Source organism: Camelus dromedarius, chromosome 2 (assembly GCF_036321535.1).
Source record: "Camelus dromedarius isolate mCamDro1 chromosome 2, mCamDro1.pat, whole genome shotgun sequence".
Lineage (NCBI taxonomy): Eukaryota > Metazoa > Chordata > Mammalia > Artiodactyla > Camelidae > Camelus > Camelus dromedarius.
In genome coordinates, this window is record NC_087437.1 from 112,512,318 (window position 1) to 112,528,626 (window position 16,309).

The window sequence follows — 16,309 nt, forward strand, 5'->3', positions numbered from 1 at the left end:
TCCTCCCGAGGCATGCTGGGAGCCTGGAGGACTAGCGAGGAGGAGTTGAGAGAACGGAGCGGACGCCATGGCGACCAACATCGAGCAGATTTTTAGGTCTTTCGTGGTCAGTAAATTCCGGGAAATTCAACAAGAGCTTTCAAGGTAAACGCTTCCCAGACTCTTCTGCTCCTAAGGGACCGATAGGGCTCCATGTAGCTTTCCGTGGCACCTTTCTTTAGAGACGCTGTCGTTGCTCGTCTCAGGCCCCGCTACAGCCCCGCCTGGGCCTGGGATCCATTTTCCGCCCCCCCCCCCCCGCCATCCTCCCTCTCCTTTCTCAGCGAGGAATTTCGCCCTTTCCGAGGTAACCCCAGGCTCCCTCTTCTAGAACCGAGTTGAGATGCTCATCCTTTTCCCCGATTTGGTCATCCCCTACCCTTTGGCTACTTGTAGGCCTGGTTGTCCGCTGGGGACGGGCCTAGTTCCTTCCTCAGCTCCTCCTCCGCCGCCGCGCTTCCCCTCCCCCTCTCCGCCTCCGCGAATTTCGCCGGCCGGTGCCTATGACCGGAAAGGGTCTCTAACGGCCGTTTCTTGGGTAATCTTAAATCCGCTTTATTATTGCAGGCTTCAGACCATTTGGGGGTCGGGATATTTCAATTAGATTATTTCGGTCCTAGTGTCCTGTGGCTTCCACCAGGCAGCATTCTAACATGAAAAATTTAAGTTAAAATAATTCAAATTAATGTTAGCTATTTTGACAGAATATTCGAGGTGAGGACGGAAGAGGACTTTGAATTACTAGTAATTTCTTAGTTTAGCAAATGGAAAGTGGACTTTATGTGTAGGTCTAATTTTTTTTTTTGCTACCCCCGCCCCTGTTGACGTATTTGACCAACATGCTTACTTTTGCCATTGCTCTGTGGTTTACCGTTGGTTATACAAAATTTGAATGTCAGATTTCCAAAGAAATACTTGTTTACTCAGAAAGGAAAATACCGTGGGTCATGTTGTTATTCAGTGGTTATCTTTAGTATTTTTGCTTTGTATAACGTTAAATATTTGTTCCGAGTTCAAATGTATTGCTAGTTGTATTTTAAAACTTGAGGACTAGAGCAGGACGGACGTGAATTTGAAAATCAGCGGAAAACACAATTGTAATTTGAGCGCTCAGATTAACAGGATTATTGGGCAAAGATAGAGTATCGCTAGAACTATTATTTTTGCAACATGTATTTTTAAGTTGGAAATATATCTGCTCATTCATTGAGTTGCTTTTTAAAATTTTGTTAATATCTAGTAGTTTTTAGGTTGATTAGAAACGACCTTGAGCTAAAGGAATAGTTTTTTGAAAACTTTTTAATAAATTGCACACAATAAGTAGTTAGGTTTGCTAATCGTAATGTTTTGTTTCTATACCTTTAAAAAATAGGTTTTTGTACTAGAAAACAAGTTTCATTGCTGTAAAAAATCTAGAAAAAAGAAAGATTATTTTAAAAATCACCACATAGTTATTGATGTTCTTTATTGTTCTTGAGTTTTTAAATTGTGCGTACAGATGCACATGTTTCGTGATATGTGACCGTTTTGTTTTGGGGGTTTTTTTTTTTTTTTTCATCTTTGTGTTGTGAACAAGTTTGTCTTCTATCGCAGTCTCAGTACTCTTTGGAATATTTTTCACAGCTCCATAGAATTGTGTTGTAGGAATGTATTGATGGTTATTTAGGTGTTTTGAAATTTCCTCCACTTTCCAGTAGTTGAATGAACATTGTAAGTTTTAAGATGATTACTTTCTTGTAGACCTACTGTTTTTTGTTTTTAAAGTCCTACTTTTCCGATTTTTAAATCCGTGGTCTTTTTAGTAAGGTTAAGCACTGTGTAAGTGCTTAGGAAAAATGTAATTGCCATTTCAATGAGCTGTAGTTTTTTTCCTCATGTATTTTTACATATATAGGTTTGGGTGAGGAGGCTGATATTTAGGTAGTTGAAATGAGTTGTTTATTATATACAGGTGGTGGTGAAGACAGCTCTGGTTTTGAATACCAGCTTTATCTCTTAATAGTTGTGTGACCTTCAGCTAAGTTTTTTTGTCTTCTGTGCCTCATTTTCCTCATTTAAAAATCAGAACAATATTGCTGATTCTAGACTTTTTTTTTTTTTAGGATAAATGAGTTTTAAAATGTAGAACCATGTGACCCTAATTAATAGTTAATAAATGTTGAATACTATTATATGATTCATTGTATTAGGAAAACCAAATGTTCTTTAATAACACTTGGTTAACAACTGATTTTTTTTTGCTTTGGCCGTTCAGACTTTTATCAGGTAGTGGAGCGTAGTTGATCTCTTTTGTTAGCTAAAATTTAAGTTAAATTAAATTGAACATGCTGTTGAAATTTTTTTTCAAAACAATATTGTAAATTTACACAAAATAGTACAAATGGTTAGCTAAATGATTATGTTCTTAGGTCCATTAAGAGTATTCTTTTGTGAATTGAAAGTATGTTAAGCTTTCATTCATTAACTGTTAATATAAGTGAATTGTTGTACATGATTTTTGATAATTGGGTAAAAGTTATATAAAAACATTTTTCTTCTCAAACTTTATGGCATTTCAGTAAGTCTGATTAGTTTAAACCTGATCCAATGCCCCAAGTTACCTTTTTTACCCAGTGTGTCTGTGGCTAACTTTGTGTTCCTTGAATACTGTTGATCCTTGTGATCCATGCATAGGTGTGGCTTTACTGTGGCTATAGCTTCTACCATAATGTTAGGTCATGTATTTTTATTTGGTTTTGTGATTGTGATCTGAATATTTTTCTCCCCTGAAGTAAATATGCTGGTTAGGGAGTTTTTTTTTTTTTTTAAAGATAAGCTTAGAAACCAATTTTAAAGACTTTCATAACTTTCACGGTTCTGAAAACTTTAAATAACTGTGAATATAAAAATGTACCAACTATAAATACATAGTTTTAAGGAAGCACTATTGGTGGGGAATATGATCCAAAAGAAATACAGAATGGTAAAATGTATTAATGATACAAGATTGTTTTAATCAGTTGAGTTGCAAATGTTTATTATATGGCATAATAAAAATATTAATGAATTTTGATGGTTTTTCTTGTCAAGCGGAAGGAGTGAAGGCCAGCTCAATGGTGAAACAAATACACCTGTTGAAGGAAACCAGGCAGGAGATGCAGCTGCCTCTGCCAGGAGCCTACCAAATGAAGAAATAGTTCAGAAGATAGAGGAAGTACTTTCTGGGGTCTTAGATACAGAACTACGATATAAACCAGGTAAGTTGGAGATAATCAGCTGTCTTGAAAACTTTACAATTTTTTATTAGTTAAGTTGTATTTCTTGATTGCAGGGTATAAAAGATGTTTGTTATATAAATTTAAGTTTTAGTTTAATTGATTTACTGAAGATTTTCTTTAAATTCTCTTTTGAAAATAACAGTTGTAGTGGAAGATGAACATTGATGCACTTTTTTGCTTTGCTGGTGGAATATCAGTATCTTTATTTGATTCAATCTTGTAGTTCGTCAGTGCCAGGATTTTGAATGCAGGTTTTCATTGAATGATTGTTCATTGAACAATTGTGTAAACATCAATTTTTGAAGGTAAAGGAGCCTGGATCAAATCTGTAACAGTATTAAAACACTGGGAGGTTTTATTGTAAAGCTTAAGCTTAGAGATGACCTTGTGTCTGCATCTACTTCTAAAAGTGCAGTGAATGGAGAGGAAATTGTTGATGGATATTTAGCATTTTTGGAATTGATTAAATAATTGATGCTTAGAAATGAAGGATTTATGATTAACCACAAAAATAATGTTTTAGTTTTGGAAAGGGAGGAGTGTGGTATGAGGGTTTCTTTTAAATGTTTATTATTTTTGGTATAGAGTAAGGTTTAAAAAGTACAGACTCTAGCCATGTTTAGATTCATGGTTCTGGCAACCATGAATCTAGCTGATATTTGGTACCTAACAAAGAATTAGCAGACCATGATTAGTTTCGTTTTGGAATAGATTTTGTCCTGTATTGGTACACTTTTTCTGTAATCTTAATGACCTGGATTTCTGATTAGCTTTTTCTCAGATCACTAAGGTTATCTAAGTTTATATTGGCACTAGAGTAAATCTCATCTGGTTATAAAGTGGATTATAATCTTTCAGATAGACAGATTGAAATATTTTTTAAGTTATGTGTTAAGGGCTGTAAGAATTTCCTTCCCCAGATGACTTTATTATCATTCTTTGAAATAGAAACATTAAAAAAATTATTTCTTAGTAATCTTAGTATGGGGGGGAAGAGGTGTCATTTTTATTAGGATGTAGCATGGGTGAAAATTCAAGTTCTATATTGAGTTTTTACATTTGTTGTTCAGACCTTTATATGCTATATAAAAGCAATTACCAGCATTTGCTGAGGGCTTACTTTGTGCCAGGCATTGTTCAGTGTACTTTGTAAGTTTTAACTCACTTTGCCCTCTAACTCTAGAAGACAGTGTCAGCAGTTTGGCTATGTCCATTCATCCAGTGAGTGATGGATTGATCTCAGGATCCAGAAGCAGACAGTCTGTTCAGAGCCAGTGCCATGTTGCTTCCTGTATAAATAAAGGTTATAAAATAGTCACAAAAGTTATTTAACATGAGTACTTTTTATAGGAGTTCTAGCAGTTAATAATATGAAGGATATTCGTTTGTAAGTGTAGTTTAAAAGTAATTTGCTACATTTTGAGAGCTGGAGAAAATAATTGTTTTAAATGAATTTAGAATATATCTTAATATAATTCTAAAAGTTTTTATAATTAAGAACTTATTTTTAACCCAGGCTTTAGTTGTAAAAGAAGTATTAGAAATTTGTTAGTCTTCAGATTAACTGGTTTATGGAAAATAGTTTATTTTATTTAACAAGTGTCATATATTATGGTGTTTTAACATGGAATTTAAGTTCTGGCTTATATGATTTATCTAAATCTATTTAGGGGAATGTTTGACAAGTTAAAGTTAATTTTCCTTGATTTCAGACTTGAAGGAGGCTTCCAGAAAAAGTAGATGCGTGTCTGTACAAACAGATCCTACTGATGAAATTCCTACCAAAAAGTCAAAGAAGCATAAAAAGCACAAAAATAAAAAGAAGAAAAAGAAGAAAGAAAAGGAAAAAAAGTACAAAAGACAGTCAGAAGAATCTGAATCAAAGTCGAAATCACATCATGATGGGAACATAGATTTAGAATCGGATTCCTTTTTGAAGTTTGATTCTGAACCTTCGACAGCACTGGAGCATCCTGTAAGAGTGTTTGGCCTGTCTGACACCAGTGAATCTCCTGCAGTTGTGCTAGAACCTCCTGTAGTATCGATGGAAATATCAGAGCCACACACCTTAGAAACTCTGAAGTCAGCCTCAAAAATGGCAGAACTGTCAGTTGCATCTACATCAGTAGTCTCAGTGCAGTCAGAGCAGTCTGTGGCAGTAACGCTGGAACCATCCATGACAAAAATTCTGGATTCCTTTGCAGCAGCACCAGTGCCTACTACTACAGTAGCGCCGAAGTCATCTGAGCCAGTTGTAACAATGTCAGTGGAGTATCAGATGAAGTCTGTGCTGAAATCTTTGGAGAGCACACCTCCAGAGCCATCAAAGATCATGTTAGAGCCTCCAGTAGCAAAAGTGCTAGAGCCACCAGAAACCCTTGTATCATCAGAGACACCTGCTGAGGTACACCCTGAGCCAAGCACATCAACAACAACGGATTTTCCAGAGTCATCGGCAACTGAAGTGCTAAGATTGCCAGAGCAGCCTGTAGAAGTACCATCGGAGATTGCAGATTCATCCATGACAAGACCACAGGAGGTGCTGGAGCTGCCCAAGACCACAGCGTTGGAGCTGCAGGAGTCGTTGGTGGCCTCAGCGATGGAGTTGCCGGGGCCACCTGCGACCTCCATGCCGGAGTTGCAGGGGCCCCCTGTGACTCCAGTGCTGGAGTTACCTGGGCCCTCTGCTACCCCGGTGCCAGAGTTGCCAGGGCCCCTTTCTACCCCAGTGCCTGAGTTGCTAGGACCCCCTGCGACAGCAGTGCCTGAGTTGCCGGGGTCCTCTGTGACATCAGTGCCACAGTTGTCACAGGAATTGCCAGGGCTTCCAGCACCATCCATGGGGTTGGAGCCACCACAGGAGGTACCAGAGCCACCTGTGATGGCACAGGAGTTGCCAGGGCTGCCTGCGGTGACAGCAGCAGTAGAGTTGCCAGGGCAGCCTGTGGTAACGGTAGCAATGGAGTTGACGGAACAACCTGTGACGACGACAGAGTTGGAGCAGCCTGTGGGGATGACAACGGTGGAACATCCTGGGCAGCCTGAGGTGACAACCGCAGCAGGGTTGCTGGGGCAGCCTGAGGCAGCGATGGTGCTGGAGTTGCCAGGACAGCCAGTGGCAACGACAGCGCTGGAGTTGCCAGGGCAGCCTTCGGTGACTGGGGTGCCAGAGTTGCCAGGGCTGCCTTCGGCAACTAGGGCACTGGAGTTGTCGGGGCAGCCTGTGGCAACTGGGGCACTGGAGTTGCCTGGGCAGCTCATGGCGACTGGGGCACTGGAGTTCTCGGGGCAGTCTGGGGCAGCTGGAGCACTGGAGCTTTTGGGGCAGCCTTTGGCAACAGGGGTGCTGGAGTTGCCAGGGCAGCCTGGGGCGCCAGAGTTGCCTGGGCAGCCTGTGGCAACTGTGGCGCTGGAGATCTCTGTTCAGTCTGTGGTGACAACAACGGAGCTGTCAACGATGACCGTGTCGCAGTCCCTGGAGGTGCCCTCGACGACAGCGCTGGAGTCCTATAATACGGTAGCACAGGAGCTGCCTACTACGTTAGTGGGGGAGACTTCTGTAACAGTGGGAGTGGATCCCTTGATGGCCCAAGAATCCCATATGTTAGCTTCTAACACCATGGAGACCCATATGTTAGCATCCAACACCATGGACTCCCAAATGCTAGCGTCCAACACCATGGACTCCCAGATGCTAGCATCCAACACCATGGACTCCCAGATGTTAGCCTCTAGCACCATGGACTCCCAGATGTTAGCAACTAGCTCCATGGACTCCCAGATGTTAGCAACCAGCTCCATGGACTCCCAGATGTTAGCAACCAGCTCCATGGACTCCCAGATGTTAGCAACCAGCTCCATGGACTCCCAGATGTTAGCAACCAGCTCCATGGACTCCCAGATGTTAGCAACCAGCTCCATGGACTCCCAGATGTTAGCAACCAGCTCCATGGACTCCCAGATGTTAGCAACCAGCACCATGGACTCCCAGATGTTAGCAACCAGCACCATGGACTCCCAGATGTTAGCAACTAGCTCTATGGATTCCCAGATGTTAGCATCTGGCACTATGGACTCTCAGATGTTAGCTTCCGGCACCATGGACGCTCAGATGTTAGCGTCTGGTACCATGGATGCCCAGATGTTAGCATCTAGTACCCAAGATTCTGCTATGTTGGGTTCCAAATCTCCTGATCCCTACAGGTTAGCTCAGGATCCTTACAGATTAGCTCAGGATCCCTATAGGTTAGGTCATGACCCTTACAGGCTAGGTCATGACGCCTACAGGTTAGGGCAGGACCCCTATAGATTAGGCCATGATCCCTACAGACTAACTCCTGATCCCTATAGGATGTCACCTAGACCCTATAGGATAGCACCCAGATCTTATAGAATAGCCCCCAGGCCATATAGGTTAGCACCTAGACCCCTGATGTTAGCATCTAGACGTTCTATGATGATGTCCTATGCTGCAGAACGTTCCATGATGTCATCTTACGAACGCTCTATGATGTCTTATGAGCGGTCTATGATGTCCCCTATGGCTGAGCGCTCTATGATGTCAGCTTATGAGCGCTCTATGATGTCAGCTTATGAGCGTTCTATGATGTCCCCTATGGCTGAGCGCTCTATGATGTCAGCTTATGAACGCTCTATGATGTCAGCTTACGAGCGCTCCATGATGTCCCCAATGGCTGACCGATCTATGATGTCCATGGGTGCTGACCGGTCTATGATGTCGTCATACTCTGCTGCTGACCGGTCTATGATGTCATCGTACTCTGCAGCTGACCGATCTATGATGTCATCTTACACTGCTGATCGTTCAATGATGTCTATGGCAGCTGATTCTTACACCGATTCTTACACTGATACATACACGGAGGCATATATGGTGCCACCTTTGCCTCCTGAAGAGCCTCCAACAATGCCGCCATTGCCACCTGAAGAGCCACCAATGACACCACCATTGCCTCCTGAGGAACCACCAGAGGGTCCAGCATTATCCACAGAGCAGTCAGCATTAACAGCTGAAAATACTTGGCCTACCGAGGTGCCAGCATTACCTCCTGAAGAGTCTGTATCGCTGCCTGAACCTCCTGTGAGTCAGAGTGAGATTTCAGAGCCTTCGGCAGTGCCCGCTAATTATTCAGTGTCGGCATCTGAGCCTTCAGTGTTAGCGTCAGAGGCTGTTGTGACTGTTCCAGAACCACCACTAGAGCCAGAGCCTTCGGTTACTTCCACACCGGTAGAGTCTGCTGCCGTAGCAGAGGAGCATGAAATCGTTCCAGAGAGACCAGTGAGTTACGTGGTGTCTGAAATTCCCATAATGTCAGCTGAACCAGCTGTGTTAACATCAGAGCCTTCTGTTATGTCAGAGATGGCAGAAACTTACGATTGCATGAGAGCTTCAGGACGTGTTGCCTCAGAGGTATCTATGTCTCTGCTGGAACCAGCAGTACCTATCCCAGAGCCATCCCAGAGTACTCTAGAGCTGCCAGCCATGGCAGTCTCAGAGCCGCCAGCTGTAGCTGTCCCAGAGCCACCAGCCGTGGCTGTCCCAGCGCCACCAGCTGTGGCTGCCCCAGCACCACCGGCCGTGGCTGTCCCAGAGCCACCGGCTGTGGCCGTCCAAGACCCACCAGTGGAGGCTATCCAGGACCCACTGGCCGAGGCTGTCCCAGAGCCCTTGGCATTGTCTGAGCCAGAGCATGTTACCATTCCTGTGCCAGTTGTTTCTGCCCTGGAGCCTGCTGTACCAGTCCTGGAACCAGTGGTGTCAGTCCTTCAGCCTAACATGATTGTTTCAGAACCATCTATTTCTGTTCAAGAATCCACTGTGACAATTTCAGAGCCTGCTGTCACCATCTCAGAGCAGACTCAGGTAACACCTACTGACATGGTTTTAGAGTCTACGCCAATAACACTGGAATCTAGTGTTATAAAAAGAATGAATTTACTATCTGGTGATGAAAATCTTGCTCCAGAGACTGGCATGCAGGAGATTCCCATGCATTCGGATGAAGAGCCACATGCTGAAGGACACCTGAAAAATGACTCCTATGAAACTGAAAATGGTATAAATATTGATCTTAATATAAATAATCACTTAATTGTTAAAGAGATGGACCATAATACAGTGTCTGCTGTCAGCACTGGTGCTGTTGGTGAAATTGGTGAAGAGAAAGTTGTGCCCACCAACGAGACTGAACAATGCACAGTATTGGATACCTGCCCTAGTGTTAGTGAAGCTGATGTAGGAGGAACTCTGTCTTCCCCTGGTCCCCTTGCTCTTGAACCTGATGCCATGGGAACTGGTAAGGGTTTTGAATTTGCCACAGCATCTGCTCTCAGTTCAGTTAGTAAATATGATATTGAAGTACCTTTAACTACTCAAGATACTGAACATGACATGGTAATTTCCACCAGCCCCAGTGGTGGTAGTGAAGCTGACATAGAGGGACCTTTGCCTGCTAAAGACATTCATCTTGATTTACCATCTAATAATAACTTTATTAGTAAGGATGCAGAAGGACCATTCCCTATACAAGAGAGTGACCAGACATTAGCAGTTGCTCTCAGTTCTAAAGAAAGTAGTGGAGAAGATAAAGAATTATCTCTCCCTCCTAAAGAGATGTTGCCTGAGTCGGGATTTTCTGCCAATATTGATGATATTAATGAAGCAGATTTAGTGAGACCGTTACTTCCTAAGGACATGGAACGTCTTACAAGTCTTAGAGCTGGTATTGAAGGATCTTCACTTGCGAGTGAAGTTGAACGGGATAAATCTGCTACCAGTCCGGTTGTTATTAGTATACCAGAAAGAGCTTCAGAGTCTTCTTCAGAGGAGAAAGATGATTATGAAATTTTTGTGAAAGTTAAGGACACACATGAAAAAAGCAAGAAAAATAAGAACCGTGACAAAGGTGAGAAAGAGAAGAAAAGAGACTCTTCGTTAAGATCTCGAAGTAAGCGTTCCAAGTCTTCTGAACACAAATCACGAAAGCGCACCAGTGAATCTCGTTCCAGGGCAAGGAAGAGATCATCTAAGTCAAAGTCTCATCGCTCTCAGACACGTTCACGGTCACGATCAAGACGCAGGAGGAGGAGCAGCAGGTCAAGATCAAAGTCTAGAGGAAGGCGATCTGTATCAAAAGAGAAGCGCAAAAGATCTCCAAAGCACAGATCCAAGTCCAGGGAAAGAAAAAGGAAAAGATCAAGCTCCAGGGATAACCGGAAAACAGGTAGAGCTCGAAGTCGCACCCCAAGTCGTCGGAGCCGGAGTCACACTCCTAGTCGTCGAAGAAGATCTAGATCTGCAGGGAGAAGGAGCTTTAGCATTTCCCCGAGCCGACGGAGCCGCACCCCGAGCCGACGGAGCCGCACCCCGAGCCGAAGGAGCCGCACCCCCAGCAGACGGAGCCGCACCCCGAGCCGAAGGAGCCGCACCCCAAGTCGACGGAGCCGGACCCCAAGCCGACGGAGTCGTACGCCTAGCCGTCGGAGGAGATCAAGGTCTGTGGCAAGAAGACGAAGCTTCAGTATATCACCAGTCAGATTAAGGCGATCACGAACACCTTTGAGAAGAAGGTTTAGCAGATCTCCCATCCGTCGTAAACGATCCAGGTCTTCTGAAAGAGGCAGATCACCTAAACGTCTGACAGATTTGAGTGAGTCATTTTAAAATTTAATGGTATTAGGGAATCTGGGTTTTTTGTTGTTTTTAGTCAAATGGAATACTTGGGTTTATTGGTTTAAGATAAACATTTTTATCTTTAAATTTTTATGATTAGCTTGTGTTTAGAAAATGTAGGAATGAATACATTTGTAATTAGAGTTAAAAAGATCTGCATTGGAGTATATTAGAACCAAGGTATTTCCATATGTGTTTCATTTTGCCTGAACCATGTTCCATAACTAAAAATGGCAAGTGGAAGTCCAGTTAAAGACAAGGCTAGTTATCTGCTCAGATTTTTGTTATATGTACTCCAACATAGTATTGTTGCAAATAAGCCTAAAACTAAGTGTTTCTTTTTTGTAAAATACATGTCTTAAAATGGCAATACAGGACTGTTAAGTGTTTGTGAAGATAATTCTGCTTGGTGTAATGGGTAATGGAAGTGAGTAGGAAATTTTGCATGTTGGGAGTTATTTACCTGGGTGGATGTGATAATAGGAAATGAAGTAAAATTTATTAAAGTAATTTTAATAATCTGCTTTAGTTTAAATGAAGTGCTCTAATTTCCCCTAGTTTTAAAAAAGTGTGGAGAGATGACTAAAACTTGATGGATTATGCATGACTACCTGTAAGAATAATGGGTAATGTATCATTATCTGTGTGGATTGGACATTTCCAGGTCAGGGTTGTCTAAAGAAAAAGACCCTAACAGAAAATAAGGGAGAATGTGTTCAGTTCAACAGATAGTGTCTGAGTTCTTTTTTAATTAAAAGCAGAGGAACAGTATGTAGTTCTTGGAGTGATTAAAACTTAGAGGAGAAAGATAATGCACATGTCTCTTTTACCAAATAGTGAAATTGCCAAAAAGAGAAGAATGTGATGATTGCTGTTAATTACTGGTATAGATTAGGTACTGTGGGAGCACAGTGGAGAGGAAGGTTAAATTCTGATTTAAGACTTACTACTTTGAAGAAGTGGCAGTTTTGAATTTGGTCTCAAAGAGTGATTTCAAATGTCAGAGGTTCAAAGGAAAGTAATTTAAGGGTGTGATAGTTTTGGAAAATAAAGTAAACTTTGGCAAGTGTGTATCTTAGAGTGTGTGGCAGGGTGATCACTGTAGTTGTATAGTTTTAGCTGTTTTGTATAGTGTTTGAATGGAAAGGTTAATGTGGACTTAACTCTTTTTATTTATTTATTTATTATTAATTTTTTTTATTCCTTTGTTGGGGGGGATTAGGTTTATTTATTTATTTAACAGAGGTACTGGGGATTGAACCCAGGACCTCCTGCATGCTAAGCATGCACTCTACACGAGAGCTATACCCTCCCTGCCAGTTTTTTAGAGGGCATTTGCTTAAAAACCTTGAACCAAAGAGTGAATTAATGACAGCTTAGGGCAGGAAATTGATGCCTTTAATTCTGTTAGCATATAAAACTTAGATAATACAAATGTACAGTCTTTTAGGAAAATTGCTTCTTATATTTTCCTTTTGCAGATAAGGCTCAGTTACTTGAAATAGCCAAAGCTAATGCAGCTGCCATGTGTGCTAAGGCTGGTGTTCCTTTACCGCCAAACCTAAAACCTGCACCTCCACCTACCATAGAAGAGAAAGTTGCTAAAAAGTCAGGAGGAGCTACTATAGAAGAACTAACTGAGGTAAGCTAGACAGAATTTGTTTTCATTCTTTAATGGATTATTCCAGTGATGTTGACTCTGGAGCGTGCCAAAACCCGAATTGTGGGCTGAACTGATAATGGCTGGCACCGAGTGGCCAAAACCCGAAATACAGACGTGGCAGCAGCAGAAGCTCTGTTTAGCAGGCCATTATCCGGGATGGCTAAGCTCCGCTAGCTAAAAGTTACTTCCCATTACTTTTGCTTTCCAGTTTTAGAAGCCAAACTGACTGAGGAGTGGGACGGTTCGTTTGAATGGAGGAGGTTGAGTGAGCAACACGCAGAAGCTCGCCTACAGTTTCGTTCCCATTCACGACGAGTTCACTGATCGCCACGAGTGTACTGCATATACGCAAAGACACAGACAATCTTCAGAAATGATGTTTTGCCACCGGAGCTTGGAAATTAATGAGAATAGCTGGCCATTGCCTGAAAGGAACTTCTTTCGCATCAACATTTCGGGTTTTGGCTGTTTGGTACCAGCCATTGGTGATAATGGCTGGCCATTATCAGTTCTTCCTGCGGTTCGGGTTTTGGCAGTAACATATATATTTTAAACACACTTATTTTTGTTTTTAAGAATTTGATCTTTTCAATTGAGGCTTTTTTTTGTCTTTTGGCTTTTGTTTTATTAATTTTTTTTTTTGGAGGACGCTGAAATATTGCTGCTAGGATCCAGAAATACCACACTGTTTCAGATATTGAAACTTGTTATTGGCTAGCCTTATGCCAGCCTGCCACTGTCAATATATTCTGTTCCCCTTGGTTACAAGCTTGGTATACTCTGTTTTTGGCTAAATGGGCTTTTTATCTTACTATAATATTTTCAATTGATAAGGGATGTGACAAGTTCTACTGCTTGTATAGAGAGACAAGTCCACCCAAATTGAACTCTGACCCTTTTATAAAGCCAGGTAATTGAGTCTGTTCCTTTGCTTCTCAGGAAGGAATTGACTTTGCTTTATATGTCAGACCTCATCAGTTGTACCCTCTCCACCATGCCTTATTTTCCATTCTTGAGTTCTGTTCCTTTAGAGACTCAACCTACAAAACATTTATGGCGAGACATGCTACTATCTAACCCAGTTGCAAATGTTTCACAATTTATTTTGCCATAGATTTGGGGATTATACAGTTCTTAATCTGTTTCCTCAACTAGATGTGTTTCAATATGAATTACAACTTTTTTTTTTTAAGTTTAAGGACCTAGTGAAGGCTTCTATTGCTTGCTTATCAAATCCAAGCTCCTTATTCAAAACCTTGTGAAAACTTAGTGTTTCCCTATATGTTTTAGCCTCATCTTCAGCCCTCTTGTCCCTTCTAATAAGTTTCTTTTAACCTCTTTACTGCCACCTGACTAAGGTGACTTTCTTTTTCTTTCTCCACTAATATTTGTTCTTAACTATGAAAATCTGGCTTCAGACTCTTCAAGGAATATTCCTTAATTATCAAATTCTGCCTGATTCTTTTCTCTTTTAAGCTTTTGTTCTTTCGGCACTTATGTACTCAGTTTGTATTATATCAGTTTGCACTTGTTAATTGTGTTGCTCTGTAAAAGCGTTCCTCAATTATCCCATGTGTATGTATTCCGTCTCTTGAACTAGATTGTAAGCTCCTTGAGAGCAGGGACCATGTCTTTTACTTTATTTTTTTGTATTCCCTGGACAGTGCCCAGTACAGTGCTCTGCACATAGTAGGTGCTCAATAAATGTTGTTGACTGACTGACCAACTAGATTGTGTTTAAATAATAGCTCATAAGCTAAGTTACTTATCTGTAACCTATCATTAATCTTGTTTTATTTTTGAAAGTTGATTTTACGTGGTTTTGGTTTTAAGAAATTACATATTATTCTGCATAAAGTGTAAGGTTTATGTTTTATTTGTGTTTACTTTTTAAGAAATGCAAACAAATCGCACAGAGTAAAGAAGATGATGATGTAATAGTGAATAAGCCTCATGTTTCGGATGAAGAGGAAGAAGAACCTCCTTTTTATCATCATCCCTTTAAACTCAGTGAACCCAAACCTATTTTTTTCAATCTGAATGTGAGTATTAGTGTTTATGGACTGGTGAAATAGCACAACTTGTAGAACTATTTAAGTAAAACTGAAATAGATTTTAATTTTTAATTTAGGTTAAATACTGTGAGAAATAATGCACAAAATCATTTTCAGATTATGTTGGAAATATATTGAGTTTTAATTAAGAAAAACATTATTTTTTAGATTGCTGCGGCAAAGCCAACTCCACCAAAAAGCCAGGTAACATTAACAAAAGAGTTCCCTGTGTCATCTGGATCTCAACATCGAAAAAAGGAAGCAGATAGTGTTTATGGAGAGTGGGTTCCTGTAGAGAAAAACGGTGAAGAAAACAAAGATGACGATAATGTTTTCAGCAGCAATTTGCCCTCTGAGGTAAGTAAGAGAAATATTATGTATTTTTCCTTTTTTATACCTAAATCTGCATTTTATTGTTACTTTATATCTGATTTGGATTCTGTTTCACTCTTCTTAGGGCCGGGTTAAACGGCAGGGCCGGGTTAGACGACAGATGAAACAACCCGCAGCTTCTCATTTGACAGTAACTCGATGCAATTCACTTTGTGGAACCAAGCCACAAAGTGAAAAGCATCGAATTGCAGAGAACAGTGTTATCACATCCCTACCCAACATTGGGCCCTCCTTGCACTTGTGGGAAGGTAGCCCAAGGTACAACTACTTAGCTTCTCGTTTTGCTTCAAGGCTCTATAGCTCTAGATTTTGGTGGTAGCAAATGTATTGGGTGGAGGGATTGAGCAGAGAGAGGCAGACCCTCAGGTTCAACACAAGAAGTGGATTGGAAAAGGTCATTGTAGGCTGATGTGAGCATCTTGAATACATAGCCCATTGCCCTTAAATAATGGTTTCTTACTATTTCTCTGGGTTGTTTGTCAGATAGCCGCTAATTTTAATAATTTCCCCTTCCCTGTGCTACCTTGGCCCTTTTGAATTTTTGTGTTTAACCTAATGCTCAGCCTTGGTACTCCATTTCCCTTCTCCTTCCTTTTTTGCTACTATTAAAAGTTGGAGAAGTGGATTTCACACCTTGAAATTTCCAGGAGGCTATAGTTGTATCTTGTCAGAATGACGCAGTAATAACATCAAGTGTCAAAACAACCCCATTAAAATGCCGCCTGATTAAATAATGTGCTGCTAAATAATAGTGCACATGAAAACAGCAAAACTGTATATATATGTAAATATATATATATATCTGTATCTTTGTATGTATCTCTGTATCTGTACCTTTGCTGTATCTTTTAATAAACAGTTTACTTTTATTTAACTTGTTGTGCAAAATCACGCTTGGGGGATCTGGGAGGGTGGAGACTTACTAGGGGGGTGGGAGTTTTAAATGATACCATAGACTAGTCATCACCTCTTGCTCTTGGTTTCCAAAGCCCAAACATTTGTCCAAGGACTGGACTAGATACTTGATGCCCTCTTACAACATGGGACTTCTTCCCCAGTTCTTTTCCTTGCAGTTCTGGGATGTGTAGGTCAGAGAGACCTCTGCTCTTCACCGTTAGGTTCCCTTTGTTGGCCATATCATCATCCAATAAATACCTCTAATATTACAAGTAAATCCTGTTTATAAAGTCAAAAGTGAACAGAACCCAAA

At 41.1% G+C, this 16,309-nt stretch overlaps 1 protein-coding gene across 1 annotated transcript in view; it reads left to right on the forward strand.

Annotated features, from left to right (window-relative positions):
* Window positions 1–5: 5 nt before the first annotated feature.
* Window positions 6–16,309, forward strand: part of SON (SON DNA and RNA binding protein) — a 32,117-nt gene continuing 15,813 nt past the window's right edge. The window contains 6 exon segments of the mRNA XM_031459148.2: window positions 6–144; window positions 3,109–3,275; window positions 5,009–10,966; window positions 12,471–12,631; window positions 14,548–14,694; window positions 14,875–15,063. Of these exon segments, the coding sequence (XP_031315008.2) occupies window positions 68–144; window positions 3,109–3,275; window positions 5,009–10,966; window positions 12,471–12,631; window positions 14,548–14,694; window positions 14,875–15,063 (6,699 nt within the window). The 5' untranslated portion in view covers window positions 6–67.